Raw genomic sequence first — 19122 nt, forward strand, 5'->3', positions numbered from 1 at the left:
TAGGTCCTCCAAGTTCTAGGTTAGTGCCCTAACTACTGGATCATCTTTCCTATCCCATAATAGTGTACAGAATACTGAACTTACTAGATACAGGAAAGATCAGTTATGACATAGACATTTCATTTTAAATGTTGTTCTTATTAAGTAACTTTATCTGCATAAAACTAGATTTCCAATAGCCCTATAATGTGAAAGATGGATTTCAGTGTAAATTGTTCACAGCTGACCTATTCATTCTAAAGTGATCTAGTTGCCAAAGCCTTTTTTTTACCCTGTCATTCTGATCTGGGCTCTGGACAGCCAAAATGGAATGAAAATTTTATGTAAATAAATTTGGCAGAAACTTCCTGCAATTATGTTTCTCCACCCACTGCCTGATTCACCTGGCTGTTAGATGAGAAAAAACAAAAAAACAAAAAATTGTGTGTGCGTGTGTTTTGTTTTAATCCACTTCTGCGTTTGATTTAAAACAGCCACCCTGTCGCCAGCCAGATGACCATCCCTTTTTTGTAGCATTCACTATTTTACTTGATGATAGGAAAAGGTATTAATATAAAGGCCTAAACCTTTATCCTCGGCCTCAATGGAATTATAATGATTTATTCTGGTTGAGCATCTGGTTCATGGATTTCACATAGCACATTCTACACTGGATGGAAATACAATACACCCCAGGAGAGTCCTTTCCACCACAGAGAGAGACAGGAAGCCTAAAAGACCATATTTATTAAACATGAATACATACACACACACAAACACCAGAAAATAACCACACATTCTCTGCATCAGAATATGGAAAAGCAGGCAGAGGAATAGTTGTAGATTATGGAGAGTCACTAGTTTCCAGCTAGATGTGCTAACCTTACATAATAAGCCTGATTTTGAAAATACAAACTGTAAAACTAAAGCAATCTGCATGGGTTAAAGATATCTGGAACGTTTGGGGTAAGTTAGGCAAAGCATCTGGTAAACATGGGGCAAGGGGTTTGTCTCAGAAGCACTACTCTCATTGCTTTCACTTTCTGAACACCTCCATAATTTTGGATTTGGCTAGTTGTAAGTCACAAATGGCTTAGCATAGTAACTTTATATGTGTTAGGACTGGTTCTTCTGACTAGTTTCTGGGGGAGGTAGATTTGTTAATGGAACTAGCTGTCAGTCATAGTTTCCATATACATTACAAACTTCAGGAGTTTATAAATGATGCAGGGTGATAAAGGGGGGAAGAATAGGCAAGGATGAAAGGCGTCTCAAGGAGGAAGAGTGAGAGGATAAAAGGGACAGATCAGTGAAGAAAAGGGACCCATCTATCAGTCTAGAAGTCGGCCCACACATATATTCACTTGATATACCCTACCGCTATATAATTCTCTTCCCCTATGGTGGGGAAGTGCTTTTAGCTAGTTCATTTATAGCTAATTTAGTAAAAGGTGTCAACTTTATGTTTTTAATTAGGATGGGACATTTATTCTCTGACTCCTGAATTCAAGTCTAAACTATTTTTAAACCCAGCAGAAATAATCTCACATAAATTGCAATGTATGTCACTTGGAAAATAAACTCTCTTTCATCAGTACATAAACAGAACATAAGACATATTTAATGTCAGCATGTCTTCCTACCAAACACAGATCACAAGTCAAATAATAATATAACATGGTTACTGACCATAGCCTATGGCATGTATTAAAAAAAGAAAACTGATGATAATACCAGTGTATCTATTTCTTTAGCTTAGTCACATAAAATATAAAGACAACATGTAGAACTACAGTAATACCAAAATAAATAAACTTGCTAAAATGCTCTGCAACAAATTGGTTCTTACATCTTCCCTGGTTGTCAGATCCAAAAATATCACAGTTCTCCTCTCTTGATCTCATTCATTTTTAAACACTTCAAAAGTAAGCCAAGTCTCTTCTTGAGTGGTCACACTTTAATTTAACATTAAGTATAGAGCTTTTCCTCAGCAACTACAGAACTGACTAATGTATATTCTTTATCACAAATTATGTGAGTGCATGTCTTCATAGTGCTTTTATTTTTTTTCCTTTTGTGGTAGCTGTAGTTTTAGTCTGCTTCAAACAACACTGCACACCAAATTTGCCAATAAGATATATTTTTGCAGTGGAAGCACCATTCCAAAGTGATTGAGAGAATACTGGGGGGCTGAAAGATTATGTACTACTCAAGTGCATACATCATACATTGAGAAGATAATTGGCAGCCTTATTTTGGAGTAAATTAACTACAGCACTACTCTATCTCTGCTCTCCTTCATGAGAGTCAAACAGGGTATATTGATATTTACTGTTAGCATAATCACTAGAGAGTAATTGCCTGCTTCTAGTCACTAAATAAATCAATTTCATATACAAGAAAAAATATGGAGAGAAACTGGATATTGTGCTTAAAGAAAACATGATTGATTGTCTGAATTTCTCTCAAATCAACACACGGTATGATTTCCAGATATATAATGACTAATCTAATAAGTGGAAATTACAAATCATGAGGTTTATGTTTAGCTTCTCATATTTTGGGTGGAAGTGGTGCAAGATGGACAATACTGAGATTCATTAGCACATAAGAAAACAAATTTCCAATAAACTCAGAAATGTTTCCACAATTTCTGATCGAGGCATACTATAAACACCGTAATTAACTGCCAGATGCGATATACATTTATATTGGACTTAGCAGAGAAACAAAGAGAACCTGACGTGGATATTCCTGCTCTAAGATTCTTTTTTATATGTTTTGTTTCCTACTCCAAACACACTGCCACTAGCTTCTTTTTTTTTTTTGGTGTTGCTGAGACAACTAAGAATCTATTTCACCTTCAATCCACAGGGAAAACCTAAACTTTGCCTGCTATTAAGGAATGTTGCATTGGAAATGACATGAAGTGCACTGCAATCTGAAGACCCAAGATATAGCACCTATATCATCTCCCAATATTACCAGATAATTCTAGAAATCAATTCAATATAATTTTTCCTTGGATAGCGCTGTGCCATATTCTTTCTAAATTAGGACTGGCCCTTGTGATACTGAGGTTTGGAGAGGAGGGAACAGCTGAAAAACGGTTGGACTAACCCTTAGGCAGCGAGGTTGTTTTCTGTAATAGAGTACATTGCTATTACAATATGTGTGGGATCAAACAATGATGTAACTTGTGTAGGAACATTGAAGGTTTTAATGTAAATGACATTAAAAGCATCTTTTCCCCTGTCACCAATGTTATGTATGGAATACATGGAGTGAAATTCTGGCCTTAATGAAATCAGTGTGAGTTTGCCATTAACTTCAATGGGATCAGAATTTCACCATTGGTATTCACAGGTGTGCACAATATGATTGATCTGCTGGATGGTTGTGCAGGTGGTCCTGATGGAGAAGAGTCATGGTTGTATTCCTATGGAAGGTCCTCTTAGAATGATGCCGCTCTAACATAGCAACGTCAGTTCTAGAAGTGTTGCCTTCAAAAGGCAGCATTCCACAAACAAATATAGTGGGCTCCATCATGTTATTTTCTGCCATAAATAGCGTAGGCTACCTATCCTACCAAAACACTGAACACCCTCCCCATTTCCCATTCAGAAACCTGAGCTGCCTACAGGTCTCTAAAACAGGCCCAAACCTAGACCTCATTCAGAATGCTGTGCACACTAATTGGAACTTTGTAAGATTGTGTGGAAACATCACCTAGGCAAGGTGAAACAACAGTCATCAAAACTTTTGTCTCTAGCTAAGTAGTTGCAATGTATATCACAAATGACCTAAAACAAAAAAAGGCAATGTCTTTCTTTACAATATCAGAAAAAGATATTAGGATCCTATAATTACCTGTAACTGTTAATTCTGTAGTTCTTCTGACAACAAAGATTCCATATTTTAACTCACAAGTATAATTTCCAATGTCATCTTCTCTAACCTCCCGGATGATGAGTGTGTCCTTTTTGAACACAATACTCGGTCTCCATGTTTTTGCCTTGCATTCCTGTTCAAAGACAATATAATACACCCATGACTGAAATCCTTGTATTTAAATGTGATTATTGACAACATTGCCCAAGTCAAAGAGCCTAGGAAATGGCTTAGATAATTACTTACGATATCTCACATAAACTGAGTCACCCAAATATTCTACTTCATTGAGTCACATGAGAGCTGTCTGGATGCCAGAAAGGCAGGGAATTTATTCCCTTAATGATGATGCTCTGAAGTAATATTGTTAAAGAGTTCCTATTCTTCCTATCTAATTAATATTGTTTCTGGGACTATTACATATACAGAAAACGTCTATCATCATTATGTTAATGACAGCTAGAGGACATGGGAAGTCATTGTAAAGCAATAATTAATCAAAAAGGAGGGAAGTAGGAGCGAATGAGAAAACAAGGAAGAAGCAAGTTGCATCTCCGTACCTGAAATCATCTTAGAATTTGCTTTGAAAGGTTTTACTTATCAATGATCTTACTATTGACTCAATGAGATAACGCAATGTCTAATTTGTACTATTTATATATACAAAATATAATGTGTCCCAATTTTAATTGCTACTGATAAAATTCTATATGTTTCATTCTTGCTGAAATACATTCTTATTTTGTTGTTTAATAAGTGAGCCCATCTGCAAGATTGAAATTTGTTTTGGTCTAAGAGTTGTGTATGTGTTGGCAGTTTTTACTGGTTCCCTCTCATATTGTTATTTTTTTTTCTCTTTTTTTTTTAAATTTGCCTTATTAGATTTCAAATAATTAAAATAAAACATGATATAGCTGCATGCTTTTGGATATTTTTCAGGGTTTTCCAAATTTCTTCATCTTTCTAAGAAATAAGTTACAGGCCAATGGACTAATGTCTTTGAGACTTTTGATGTAACAGTACAAAATAATCTGCTCATTTTGCCCAGCATAGCAGCTTGCTGTGCATATAGTATATAGGCTAGTTTTGTAAATGTCATTCGGTCTGTTTGTTAGAATAGAAATATGTCCATGCACATGATAACCCACAATGGTCTTTTATGAATCTTTGCAACCTACCAAGGGAAAATAGTTTTTAACATTTTAAATCCTTAGATATGTATTCTATTACATATTTTAAATCTTAGATAGCATATTTCAGATGAAGCTACTGGTTGGGCTACATAATTATTACCCTACATTTTCAGAGGCAGTGGCTCAGCCAGAATCCTCCTAGATCATAATTCTTTATAATCACTGGACAATACAATTTACAAGTACTCATAGTGAGGCTAGGTACATCTGTGTGTTTTGATAATTAGAAAGCATAGTGAAATACGTTTCAACTGGAAAATGACAGTTAATTATTCCTGTATACCCAAACTTATTTCAGGTTTACCTATGAGATCAGAACTATTTTGGTTTATCCAGGAACTAGGGTACATTAAAAAATAGACCCTACAATGTGCAAAGTGCTGAGCACCCTCAGTTCCAACTGCAGTCAATGGGAGCTGCATTAAACAAGGACCTCGCAGAACCAGGGCCTAAATAACTCTCCAGAAAAGCAAATTAATGCACAATGTTGAACTAAAGTTATCAATAAGCCATAGAGAAATATGGGTACTTTAAAGTGAAAGCTAATTTTCTATCTGGGACATCGTCATTTCCCTTTTCTTCCCCTAATTGTGCAAACAATGGGCAGATCACAAGCCTTAAACATGAGTTTTTATTCTTGGAGAGATTTGAAGTTTTAATGTTATTGAAAACATGGGATTCTTGTTGAATTGTATGAGGTACAATTTAAATTGTGTATGCAGGTAAAAAATGTGCATAGCTTCTTCTTGAAATAATGTTTTCGCTTCATATCTTTCTGAGTGAATTTCATGTTTGGAAATTGAGGGTTCTACTAGCACAAGCTTGAATCTGGCATAGTGCAGACAATTGCTGTGTCTGCTTCCCCACCCAGCCTTACCAATGTGTATCATACCAGACCACCCTGGTAACATTTTTTCTTTTCCAGTTTTGGACTTTTCAGTTGAAAGAGGACCACCAATTATTTGGTTGTTTTGTGGTACAGCTAGATGGGAATAGGAAGATACCAAATAAGGAGTTTTCAATGTTACCTAAGAAAGCATTTGAATCCTTGTCTCTCTACAACTAAAACTCTAGTATATTAAAACACTTTACCATCTAGTTCTTTTTTCATCCTATCCCCCCTTGTCTTATTATTAATGTATCTTAAATCCATCCAAGCTGTATATCACGTCCAGATAAAATGTTGAGATTATTGAAAATGCAGCAGAACTTGACATAATATTTTGTTGAAGGCAACAGAAGTCTTCTGTATTCCTTACCTTATACCACAGGATTTCAGGCTCTCTATATAGAATTAAAAAATCCTCTATGTCAGGGCATGAGATTTCCTTGCTTTTGCTAAGTTCAGCTTTTTCAAAGTACTTCATCTTTGAATTGTAGCAGAGTCCAGTGTCATTTTCACCCACTGTCAGTGAGATGGATACTTTCATACAGTAAGTAGAGTTTCTGCAATATAACACAAATAAAAATAATGGGTCCAGTGTGAAAAATAAATTCCAGTCACATAATTGTTTTTGATGCAGTTATATTCATTGTAGGTAAGAGAGAGAGAAATCAAACTATTCTTGCTTTATGTCTTTTGTGTGTAGTCCTTACGTATTCAGAATAGGCTCTTCTCTTTCCAATCCCCACCTCAACCACTAGATTTTAATGTAATAATAATAACTGGCATGAATCCATGAATCAACCCTTTCCTTTCCTCTGAATTCCCTTCCCTCCATCATTATAGTCCATCCATACTGTTTATTGGCGGGCAACTTCCTCCTAAGTAAAGGCCAAGAAAAGCTTCATGCACTAACCAGCAAAGCACCATAATCATCCTTCTGCCAAACACTATTACAACAGCTCTCTGAGGTGAGCAAATCAGTTTACTGCACAGCAGCCTACTGTCAAATTGGAACTTTTGGCATCACACCACGAACTGGCGGGTTAGCCCCCCACATTCATCAAATGTAAGCAGGTTTTCAAGTGAAGCAGTAATTAAAAATATAGTTTTAAACATCATTTGATTAAAAACCAGCCTTGTGGCCTTTCACCCCATAGAAAACAGTTTAATCTCAGTGTATTTTAAACTAGAGGACTACCAGTTTGTTTACCTTAGCCTCTCATCCCCATATTCCCAGGACAAAATGTTACCCCTGCATTATCCTCAGCTTTCATTAGCTTAGGCTCTGTCCTGCAACTTATTACTTTCCTTTGGTGGCCATATGTTGATATGCCAGACACCCAGAGACTGGGGAACATTGTTCTGCTTTCCTCATTTCACTATGTACTTTAATTAGTCTCAAAGACAAAATGACTTGAAAGGATTTATTTTTTCATTTTGGTTTTCCAGATGGGCAGGATGAGAATGTCTAAGGTTGAGTACTCTCTAGCAGTACACTGTGACAGTGCAAGCATCTTCCCCTACTGTTCTTTAAATGCATTTGACCCCTAATCTGCTGAAAGTGGCTCCTGCAGAGAGCACGAAGACATTTTTCCTTTACTTATTTTCACTCTCAGACTCTGTGAGATGACTGCTGATTTACAAGAGTCTAGTGTATATCTAGCATTGCAGACTCTCAAAGATAGCTGCATTTTCAGATTGCCTTTAGATGTCTTAATACCTGTTTACTCTTTCTGTTTATCAGGAAATGATTAGAAGGCTAAAAGTAAGGAAAATAGCATACAAAGAGCACCACAGCCTCATTTCTAGAAGAAAATGTAAACCTCAAAGGCACTATTTATTAATTACTAATAAGAATATCATTTCTGGAAGCGCAGTAATTCTGTCAATGACCTTAAATCATGCATGTCTTTTCTGGGCAGGAAAGGCAACAAATATAAAATATCTTCCCCAGAGTGGAGTCAGCTTGTACTCCCATCCTTGGAGCTATCCGATGCTTCCCATGTATACTTGTGATTGGAGTTGGTAAAACTACTGTATCCATAGCAAACAATTTAATTATTGAATACAGATCATTCCTAAGTCACACATTTTCCTAAGTTGTGACCTAAGTCTGCCGATATTGGTATTTTTTTTTCTTTTCTATGATTGGATGACCTAACCTTTGTCAGAAGAAGGGGGCCAAAGCAATTCACCAGGGGCATGGATTTTCTCACTGTGGGAGTATGCTACTGGGAGACAGGTAGAAGGAGATAAGCAGGCCTGGGGAATTTAATTAGTACATTTTAAATTTTCTTCTTTCTACATGTCTCCATTATGTTGCATATATCACCCCATGATTTGAAAATTCCTTCCTAACAGAGGCAGAAGGGAAAATCACTTAACCTGTAATTCTGCTTCTCTAAAGAAACCAGCTAGGCAGGAATCTCACTCTTAGTTCACATCTCTCTGGAACACATCACCCGGTATAAGAGTTATTTTTTCCTTCCTGCCTAATCAAAAGCCCTGTCCTGCTGAGCATATGCCAACATCAGGTACCGCAACGGCACCGGAACAATCCAGCTGGTTCCCTTCTAACGCCGGTCAGCACAGGAAATGGTGTCTCTAAGCTTTAACCAGTGCAACTGCCCTAGCCAGTTAGGTTCTGGGTACTCTTTCTAGTGTATGTTCGCAATAACTTGGTTTGCTACAGATCACACTTTTTTCATTATTTTCTCTGCCATTTCTTCCCTAAGGTTCCTTTTGAGGCAAGTTTGAGGTTTCATCCTCCCAACTAGTCATTTCCTTGGCTCCCAGCAGAAAGCACCATGGGGATTCTCATGTCAGCTAAAGTCTGGACTTTCAAACTCCTTTCATGATATTCTGGGCAGAAAATGCAATGCAGACCTCTACATTTTATGATCCTGTTTAGGATGAATCCTAGTCTGGGTGTATCTGTGGTTTGAGGAGAGATGTGGCACCACAGTGACTCACAGTTTAGTGCATAAGCACTTCAGATGAAACTGGGTCCATCTGCTCAGATAGCGGATAGGGTTCCAAAGTGCTGATGCTCTCAGTTATGAAGTGCCAAGCCCAGAGTCTAAGGTGCTGACATGTCCAGGCTGGGATACTTAGACAACTGGATTCTATGACGTAGGGTCCCTCAAAAGCACTTTCTACTGGGAGCTCGAAGCAGCATAAAAGGAGCATAAAGCTTTAGCGTCCTTCAGATGACATGTCTCCCTATATGTTTTTTTCCTCCGTGAGCCTGAATAGTAACAGCACTGACAAGGAGGCTCATATGGCACTCTGCCAGGAGCCCAGGTTGCATCCAGGCCGTTCTCACTGTAAGGAACCGTAGAGAAAACAGAACAAAATAAAATGATGTGAGCCGAAGAAAACCAGGTTACTGGACTCAGAGAACCAGAAAAAGATGAAAAAATCAGTCACTGCCTAATGGCCTGAGACAGTTAGGTCTGCAAGGCAACAACTCCAGTGGGGAGGTGGTTTGTTGGCTGATGGCAGCTAGCCTAGAAGTAGGTAGAGCCCATGAGCTAAGAAAATGTGTATCGTATAGCAGAGCCTTCAAGTTAGCCTACAAGTGGCTCAGAGGGTCAAGAATCTTAGAACTAGGGGAGTTTCCTATATGACTCTCACTGGAGGCACTAGAGCAAACAGAAGCCTGTACCACTGGTAACTTTAGAGAAATTTTATATTCCACTGGAGACCAGATTGTATTGTTTGAATAGAACAGTTATTGTATTTACTTTTGGTTTTCATTCTTCACAAGGTAACTACATTTTGTGCAACTTCTGTAATCACTTGAGCCGACAAGAGGATTGAACCCTGGACCTTCAGCAATAAAAGAATGAGTTTCTACTGTTTCAGCTAAAGCATTAAATTCTGTAATGCAAACCAGTCACATCACTGTTCCCCTCTGGTGTTATCTGGAGAGTTTTGCCTGGGCTTGTTTTAAGCCATGAGGACACATTTTCAGCCTCATAACTATATACATGAAAATACAACCTATAATATTACTGTAACAACAATTACTATAACAACAATGCTCAGTGCATCATGAGCCTTCCAAAGACACCTGACATGACAAACTTGGATACCACACAATCATTTTATAAGGATGAACATGGGGGTGCTGTGTGTTCCCCCCGAGATACAGAGCGTCACAATCACATTTGTGGCCCAGCCATCAGACAGGGATGAAAACCGACACTGGGCTGGAGTGGGTTACACATATAACTGCACAGTCCTATTTGCAAAGGCTGCATATCTTTCTCATTTGTCTCCATGGCGAGTCTCTGGCAAGGGGCTTAGGAAACTGTTAACTGTCATATTCTGTATATAACAATATTTTATAAAGCCTTTTTGGGGCAGAAACTATATCTAGTTCTATATTTGTACAGCTCATAGCCCAGCAAGGCGAATATGCTGATCAGGTCATCTGTCTGCTACTGTTAAATAAATGTTAAAGAAAAATATCTAGCAAGTATATTGATTCATTTTCCCAGGCTGTATTTTCTGCCATCTATAACTATTCAGTAGAATTACAGTGTTCATTCCTAGTTGCAAAGGGAGCAGACACACACCCTTGTCCAACTCACTGCAATAGCACTAGACTTCTGGCCACAGATTTTGGGAACACTGTCAATGACTGTGTTAATCTTCCCACCCCATATTCCACTCCAGTTTTAACTGCATTTCTGTGGCACTCTTTCCTGTACCTTTGCTGCCTTACTACTTCATCCTTTTTCCATCGGTGGTGTTTAATTTCCTTAGATATACACCCAGAAGTGTGCAGAGAGAACACAAAATACCAAAGTCTTGTTCATACAGGTCACAACCACGAAAGGATTTCCACACACCATCCACTCATTCTCTATCATTTAGAGCCCTTAACATCTTGACTGTTAATTGCTGCCTGATTCATCTAAATGCTTCTTGGTTGGAATATGTATAGCACATTGCATGTGCTACATTACCTCTAGATTTTGACCCTGAAGTGAGTGTGATAGGGAAGGAAAAGGAAGTGGAGATGGGGTGGAGGAGGTGGGGAGGAGGACGAGGGCTGTATATGAGCTCTGAATGGGGACCTGGGAGAACAGGTAAGTGTGCATGTGTGGGTGAAGGGAGGAACATGGGATACTGGAAGGCAGGAGGGAACACCGGGAAAAGTTATTTAAGATAGGAGGTGTCTGGATGGGAATAAGCAGAGTAGAGAAAAGCTGTGCTTTTATGAATCCTGGGCAAAGTCATAGTTCAAACTCCATCTCCTGAGAATGGCACAGAACCCACCACCATGTCCTCACCATTTCTGCTTTGTTTGGGATTTTGGAGGTGGTGGTGTTTTATTTTTTCCTATTCTGCTCCTCTGCTAAAACCTCTCTCCTTCCCTTCCAGATCCCAAGCTCTCAAGGTGCATTCCCGATGATTGTACATTCATACCTAGTGTGACTAGGCAGATATATACAAATTCACACAAGTAGTTGTAATTTTCTCTTTCCACAACCACCTGTCTAACAATTTCACTTGTGTATGTTCACAGAAAGCAAATACATGAGATAATGAATAGTGTTATACAGAATTTGCAATATGTTTGTGAATAACTTTCTCCACTATTTGCCCATTTTTACCCATGACATCTATAAGTCATATTTCATATCATAATATCCGGATGCACAACATGGATAGAAGCATAATGCTTTTCAGGTCACAATATTTCTCTTATATCTGAAGCAGATGTACAGGTTTAGATTTTAGCTTTCACCAGCATGATTCCAGTATTTGGAAGTGAGGAGCATTTTAGTAGACTGCTCTGTTGTCATATCATGTGATTGTTTTGTGGTGATCTAACACTCAGAAATGCAATCTAGATGGAGCTACTATAAGGTGGGTGCAAAACTGGTTGGAAAACCATTCCCAGAGAGTAGTTATCAGTGGTTCACAGTCATGCTGAAAGGACATAACAAGTGAGGGTCCCCCAGGAATCAGTTCTGGGTCTGGTTCTCTTCAATATCTTCATCAATGATTTAGATAATGGCATAGAGAGTACACTTATAAAGTTTGCAAATGATACCAAGCTGGGAGGGGTTGCAAGTGCTTTGGAGGATAGGATTAAAATTCAAAATGATCTGGACAAACTGGAGAAATGGTCTGAAGTAAATAGGATAAAATTCAATAAGGACGAATGCAAAGTACTCCATTTAGGAAAGAACAATCAGTTGCACACATACAAAATGGGAAATGACTGCCTCAGAAGGAGGACTGCAGAAAGGAATCTGAGGGTCATAGTGGACAACAAGCTAAATATGAGTCAACAGTGTAATGCAGTTGCAAAAAAGCGAACATCATTCGGGGACGTATTATCAAGAGTGTTGTAAGCAAGACACGAGAAGTAATTCTTCCACTTTACTCTACGCTGATTAGGCCTCAACTGGAGTATTGTGTCCAGTTCTGGGCACCACATTTCAGGAAAGATGTGGACAAATTGGAGAAAGTCCAGAGAAGAGCAACAAAAATGACTAAAGGTCTAGAAAACATGACCTATGAGGGAAGATTGAAAAAAAATGGGTTTGTTTGGTCTGGAAAAGAGAAGACTGAGAAGGAACTTGATAACTGTTTTCAAGTACATAAAAGGTTGTTACAAGGAGGAGGGAGAAAAATTGTTTTTCTTAACCTCCAAGGACAGGCCAAGAAGCAATGGGCTTAAATTGCAGCAAGGGAGGTTTAGGTTGGACATTAGCAAAAACTTCCTCTTAGGGTGGTTAAGCACTGGAATAAATTGCTTAGGGAGGTTGTGGAATTTCCATCATTGGAGATTTCTAAGAGCAGGTTAGACATACAGCTTTCAGGAATGGTCTGGATAATATTTAGTCCTTCCATGAGTGCAGTGGACTGGACTAGATGACCTCTCAATGTCCTTTCCAGTCCTATGATTGTCTCACAAAGCCTCTGTAACTCTGCCCATTAGAAAAAGAAACAAGATAAATAAATACTGCAATGACTGACTGGGCAGCCTTTGTCATATTCCCAAGTGGCGTGTGGACAAAACCCTGGGAGTGACATTGATCTAGGTAATTAAATTCAGTAACTTAAAGTGAACTGTCAAATGTGCCTTGTTTTCTGACAATATGATTGATATAATTTCCAGCATCTGGTTTAGAACAGATAAGCACATTCAGGGCACAGGGTGCGTCCTTCTTTAGTAGAAAGTGCTTGGTATATTGTGGACATTGCAAGAAATAAGAAATAATAATAATATTTAATTTAACAGAAAATCATAACAGGATAGATAGAATATGAAATATCACAGAATAAAGGGAAACTTCTCAAGACTGCTAGGCCTAAACATTTAAACTACCTTGTCAATATTTATAGTTGACAGTCTCTGAGGGATTCAAACCAGGATATTTTTTTCTTAACAGACATTTGCAATATAGCACTCCAAAAACATCACAGACACTATGCTTTTTTTACTGTCATCTGCATACACTTTTTTTCCCCCCAGTGTGACATTATATCTAGGGCAGGGAACACACACACACACACACACACACAAAGTTCACTAATATTTGTGTGAAATTTTAAAATAAGTTGACTGACTGCATTTGAAGCCCTTTTGGGGCAGACCCTCAGCTAATGTAAATAGTCATAGTTTCCCTGATTTCAATGGAGTTACAACAATTTACACCATCGGAGGGGCTGTCCCCTAGTGTTTACTTTCTGTGACTAGTCTAACTAATGAGTTTATTGGCTGGAATGTTTACCATAACCTAAACATTTAATGAAGTATTTCCAGAAAGCAAAGACTTATACTCACCCAGTCATAAAATGATGTGTCCAATGAAAGCATTTTTGAAATGCTGACATTCAAAGAATGAACGGTTTATTACAAATCATCCAACATCTAATATGGTGCCCTTTTCTTTGATTTTTGTTTTTAAGGTGCTTGCTACAAAAAGTAGTAAAACATTAAAAAATGGGGTAATATGGTAAAGCACTGTTCTCTAAGAATTTTCAACAAGTGTTAATAACTTATAAAATTCTCAGTGTCCCCTAAAGCAGTTTAAGAATCATCTAGAGTTACTGGTTTCAGCTCAGTGACTGTATTGTTCATACTATGATGTTAGTATAGGATAGAGTAAAATCTATCATCTACTTACTTGTCCTTATTTTAGTATTAGAGTACTCCCCCCGAATTTAAAATCGAAACAAAAAAAGCACCTTTTATTCCATCAAAGCAAAAAGAAATTGATTGATTTGATCTGCCTTCCTTAGACCATGTTTTCTTCCTTCCTTCACTTCCTTCACTGTGTGTGAAAATAATAGTGATTTATGTGGGCAATGAGGTGCAAAGGCATATTTTAATATTAGAACAGGAGTACTTGTGGCACCTTAGAGACAAGTACTCCTGTTCTTCTTTTTGCGGATACAGACTAACACGGCTGCTACTCTGAAACCATTTAATATTAGAAGACATGGTTCTCTGCCAGTTTTGCACCACCAAAGTTAATGGAGTTGCCTCAGCATAAAACAGGCCAAGAGTGTCTATTAGCAACAGTCAAGGAGTGGTTGCAGAACTACTAACTGTGGTATGTAACCTATCACTTAAATAAGCTTCTGTGCCAGATAACTGGAGAATAGCTAATGTGACACCAATTTTTTAAAAAGACTTCAGAGGGAATCCTGGCAATTACAGGATGGTAAGCCTAACTTCAGTTGAAACTATAGTAGAGAACTGAATTATCAGACACCTAGAGGAACATGATTTGTTGGAGAAGAGTCAACACGGCTTTTGTGAAGGGCAATCATGCCACACCAATGTATTAGAGTTCTTTGAGGGGTCAACAAATATCTGGTCAAGGATGATCCAGTAGATATAATGTATTTGGACCTTCAGAAAGCCTTTGACAAGGTTCCTCACTAAAGGGTCTTAAATAAAGTAAGCTCTCATGGGATAAGAGGGAAGATCCTCTCATGCAGCCTCTTGCTGGTTAAAAGATAGGAAACAAAGGGTAGGCATAAATGGTCAGTTTTCAGAATGGAGAGAGGTAAATAGTGATGTCCCCAGGGGTCTGTACTGGGACCACTACTGTTCAAAATATTCATAAATGGATCTGGAAAAAGGGGAAAACAGTGAGGTGTCAAAGTTTGGAGATGATACAAAATCACTCCGTTTTAAATTAAATTAATTAATAGTTAAATCCAAAGCAGACAGTGAAGAATTACAAAGCAATCTGACAAAACTGGGTGACTGGGCATCAAAATAGCACATGAAATTCATTGTTGATAAATGCAAAGGAATGCATATTGGAAAAACGAATCCCAACAATATATGCCAAATGATGGGGTCTAAATTAGCTGTTACCACTCAAGAAAGAGATCTTGCAGTCATTGTGGATAGTTTTCTGAAAACATCTGCTCACTGTGCAGTGGCAGTCAAAAAAGCTAACAGAATGTTTGGAATCATTAGGAAAGGGATAGCTAACAAGACTGTAAATATCATAATGCTACTATATAAATCGATGGTACGCCCACACCATGAATATTCTGTGCAGTTCTGGTCGTCCCTTCTCAAAAAAGATGTATTAGAAATTAAAAAGGTACAGAGAAGGTCAACAAAATGATTAAGGGTATGGAACAGCTTCCCTATGAGGAAAGATTAAAAGGACTGGGACTGTTCAGCTAGGAAAAGAGATGACTAAGGGGGGAGATGATAGAGATCTATAAATCATGAATGGTATGGAGAAAGTGAATAGAGAAGTGTTAACAAATGTATTAGAGCATAAGCTTTCGTGGACTACAGCCCACTTCTTCGGATGCAGAAGTGGGCTGTAGTCCACGAAAGCTTATGCTCTAATACATTTGTTAGTCTCTAAGGTGCCACAAGTACTCCTGTTCTTCTTTTTGCAGATACAGACTAACACGGCTGCTACTCTGAGAGAAGTGTTATTTACTCCTTCACATAATATAAGAACCAGGAGTCACCCACTGAAATTAATGAGCAGCAGGCTGAAAACAAACAAAAGGAAGTACTTCTTCACACAATATACAAGAAGCCTATGGAACTCATAGCCAGGGGATGTTGTGCATGACAAAACTATAATTGTGTTCAAAAAAGAACTAGAAACATTCATGGAGGATAGGTCCATCAATGATTATTAGCCAAGATGTTGAGCTAAATGGACCATTGGTTTGACTCACTATGGCCATTCTTATGTTCTTATAGTTGTAGTACTTTGCTAATGCTTCTATTCCTTGGCTTCTTGGTTGAGTAGTTTTTTTCTATAAGTAAGCACTGGAATTTGGTAGGGCCTTACAGCTTTTTAGAGCAGACTATGGTGATGGTTTCTTTTTGACATGTAGTATAGGAAGTTCTTCTGTCTGTCTTGAGAAGAAACTGGTCGAACCAGGATTAATGGGTAGGAGTTCTTGTGCCTTTTATGTCCATACCTATCCTGAGGGTATAGTCCAGGCAACATGTGTGGGTCTCTGCCAGTGGTAAACATAACATGGAGAGTTTGGATAGGAAGCTTGGGATTGTCAGATCAAAGAAGCTGTCTGCATTGCTATTGAAATTTCCCAAGATTATGAGTGTTGTGTGGATCATCACTATGTCAGAAACTGTTGCCACTATTAGCTTGTTTAGGAAGCCTTGGATGTCTTTAGACAAACATATTAGCAGGCTGCCCAAGTTAGGCTTGTCTCTCAGCTCAATCAAAGGATTGTAGTACAGTAATACTACTTTTAATTATAGCTGGCTGGAATTTTTCTGAAGCACAATATTTTGCCAAATTTATTACATTCTCAACAAAACTTTCATTGAAAAGGCAGTTTTCCTTTTGAAACCTGTCAGCGTTCCAGGATCCACAGGTCCAGCAGGGAGGTCATCAGTCCATCCAGAGTCCTGGCTGGAGCCAGGACTCTAGGGATGCCAGGCTCCATGTCAGGAAGACTCCCAACTAGAGCTAGTGCTCTGCGGGCTGGCAGGGTTTCCATTCTACAGCTGCAGCTTTGGGAGTCCCAGCTGGAGGTGGGATTCTGAGGGCTGGGAGGCTCTGCAGCAGGGAGTCTGCCAGGACTCTAAGGACTGGGTCATCACGCTGCTGTGGTTAAACTGACAAGAGTGTCACTTTCACATCCTTTCTTTTGGGAATATCATGTTTCAGTGTTTCCAAAACAAAAATGGGTTTGTGTGTGTGTGTAGGGGAGGGGGGAGATATTCAGTTCATGGGAAATTTGATTTAGATTTGCTTTCATTCCAATTCAGAACAAAAATCAAATTGCAAAATTCCAAAATATCTTGTGACGTGAAACCCCCAAATTTCAACCATCTCTACTTTTAATCCCTGATTTTTCCAGCTAGAGGTTGGATTGGAAACACACAAGGAGCCTGGAGATGTATCTAATTGGCATAAAGTGGAATCTAGTTAGAATACTGCATGCTAGGTCCCAAAACCTTCATGAATAGATACAGAGCATATTGTAAAGAGATACAGACCTCTTAAATACAAAATCATCAAGATATTTAGAGGAGTGAGAACTTTAAGTGAAGGATAATAAAGCTCAGGAGTCAGCTTGTGTTTCTTTATTAATTTCAGACCATCTTACCTCTGTCTTTTTGACATTTTAATTTCCTTGTGTTTCTCTTACAGTTTTGACTACCTGAAGCCATGATACTAACATCTTTAAGGCACTATAAAAAGACACTACTCGTTAGTATGATAGATAAGCTGTAACAATGACACGTATCTTCTGTAGCAAGAAATTGAGACTGAAAACCAACAATAATAATAATAATAAATAAAACAAAGCACTTGGAGTCTCTTTATAAACAAATCTAGTGTATTTATTTCCACCACAGCAGAGATGCCTATGTACCAAAAGCAAAAGGAAAAGGAAGGTGTTACCCTCTATGGACATAAATTATGTCACAGGATTGTGGCATTTAATCAAACAAGTTGTCAATTAACAGTACTGTTGAAAAAAAAAAAAAAAGTGGACTGAGTGTTAGGCTATAAAGAAACATTGCCGACTACTGCATTTTTATAAATAGTTATTAGAGGAGATCTATGCAAATGTTCCATGAAATAGTGGAAATACAACAGTAAACATGGTTTACCAGGTTGGTTTAACTAATCTATGTTTTAACTCATGAGGTAAATAGGTAAATCCCCAGGACAACAATAAACGGAGAGCAACATCACCTGATCAAAAGAGAGAGAGAGAGAAATGCATAGAGGATAGTTTCATAAAATGTTTCAATTTTGTTTTGCTTTTATTTGGTTATGTGCTGTATTCTGGCCCACTGAATATCTCTGTGATTGGTTGGACATTGTGCCTAAAACATTCTAGCTCAAATTTAAAATTTTGCACTTATACCCTAGGCAACCTACTCTGGTTGAATATGAGGACATGTATATTACTTGCTAACTTTAAAAGAGGTTGGAGGCAACATTTTTAGCATTGTAATAGGTCAAATAAAAGGATGAAATCATTTCAGGTATTTCCAAACACTGAAGTGTTAAGAGATTACATAAAGATTTGGCCTAAATCCAGATGATTTGATGACTCAGGAATATCTAGCCTGCTTACATGAATCTTATCAACTTCTACAGCCATACTTCTGGAAATAATGTCACAACATGGGTGAACAGTAGCTCGCTGTTGCTATTCCACTCCCAGAAATACAACCTTTAGAGACAATGTTTTCAAAAATGATGTGAAAGTTAATTTTCCCTCCCTCAACGTTCTCACAGGGAAAGTGGATGTTTTCTAGAAGTCACAGACATCTGAGTGGGGAACTTCTAGGCATTACCCACTTCTGGGTGGATTTGATAGGATATTTCAATTCTTGACCATCTCTAGTTTTACTATTAAGGTCAATTGTTATTATACAAACTGTAAAGTGGCACCAGGCAAAATCCATCCAGAAATGTTGTTAAGTCTACACAATGCAGAAATACATCAAAAGACTACCTGAGGGAAGAGTAAGAGATATAAGTAGTATATTTCCTGCTATTTTATTCAACGTTGTGTATAACATTGCTATAACACATAGTGTTTAATAAATGAAGGACCATTATAAGCAATTTTCCTCCTGTTAATTGATGCCTCTAATACATGGGGAAGTGAGGGTTTGTGGCCACAAAATTGGTAGAAATCTCAGCATCTTTTTCA

General features: G+C 38.0%; 1 protein-coding gene across 5 annotated transcripts in view; it reads right to left on the reverse strand.

Annotated features, from left to right (window-relative positions):
• Window positions 1-19122, reverse strand: part of IL1RAPL1 (interleukin 1 receptor accessory protein like 1) — a 1133236-nt gene that overhangs the window by 426364 nt on the left and 687750 nt on the right. For all 5 annotated transcript variants that reach the window (XM_065591092.1, XM_065591086.1, XM_065591106.1 and 2 more), the window contains 2 exons: window positions 6323-6509; window positions 3850-4003 (listed from right to left, as the gene is read on the reverse strand). In XM_065591092.1, the coding sequence (XP_065447164.1) occupies window positions 3850-4003; window positions 6323-6509 (341 nt within the window). The remainder of the gene's footprint in view (window positions 1-3849; window positions 4004-6322; window positions 6510-19122) is intronic.

This window comes from Chrysemys picta, chromosome 1 (genome assembly GCF_011386835.1).
Source record: "Chrysemys picta bellii isolate R12L10 chromosome 1, ASM1138683v2, whole genome shotgun sequence".
Classification (NCBI taxonomy): domain Eukaryota; kingdom Metazoa; phylum Chordata; order Testudines; family Emydidae; genus Chrysemys; species Chrysemys picta.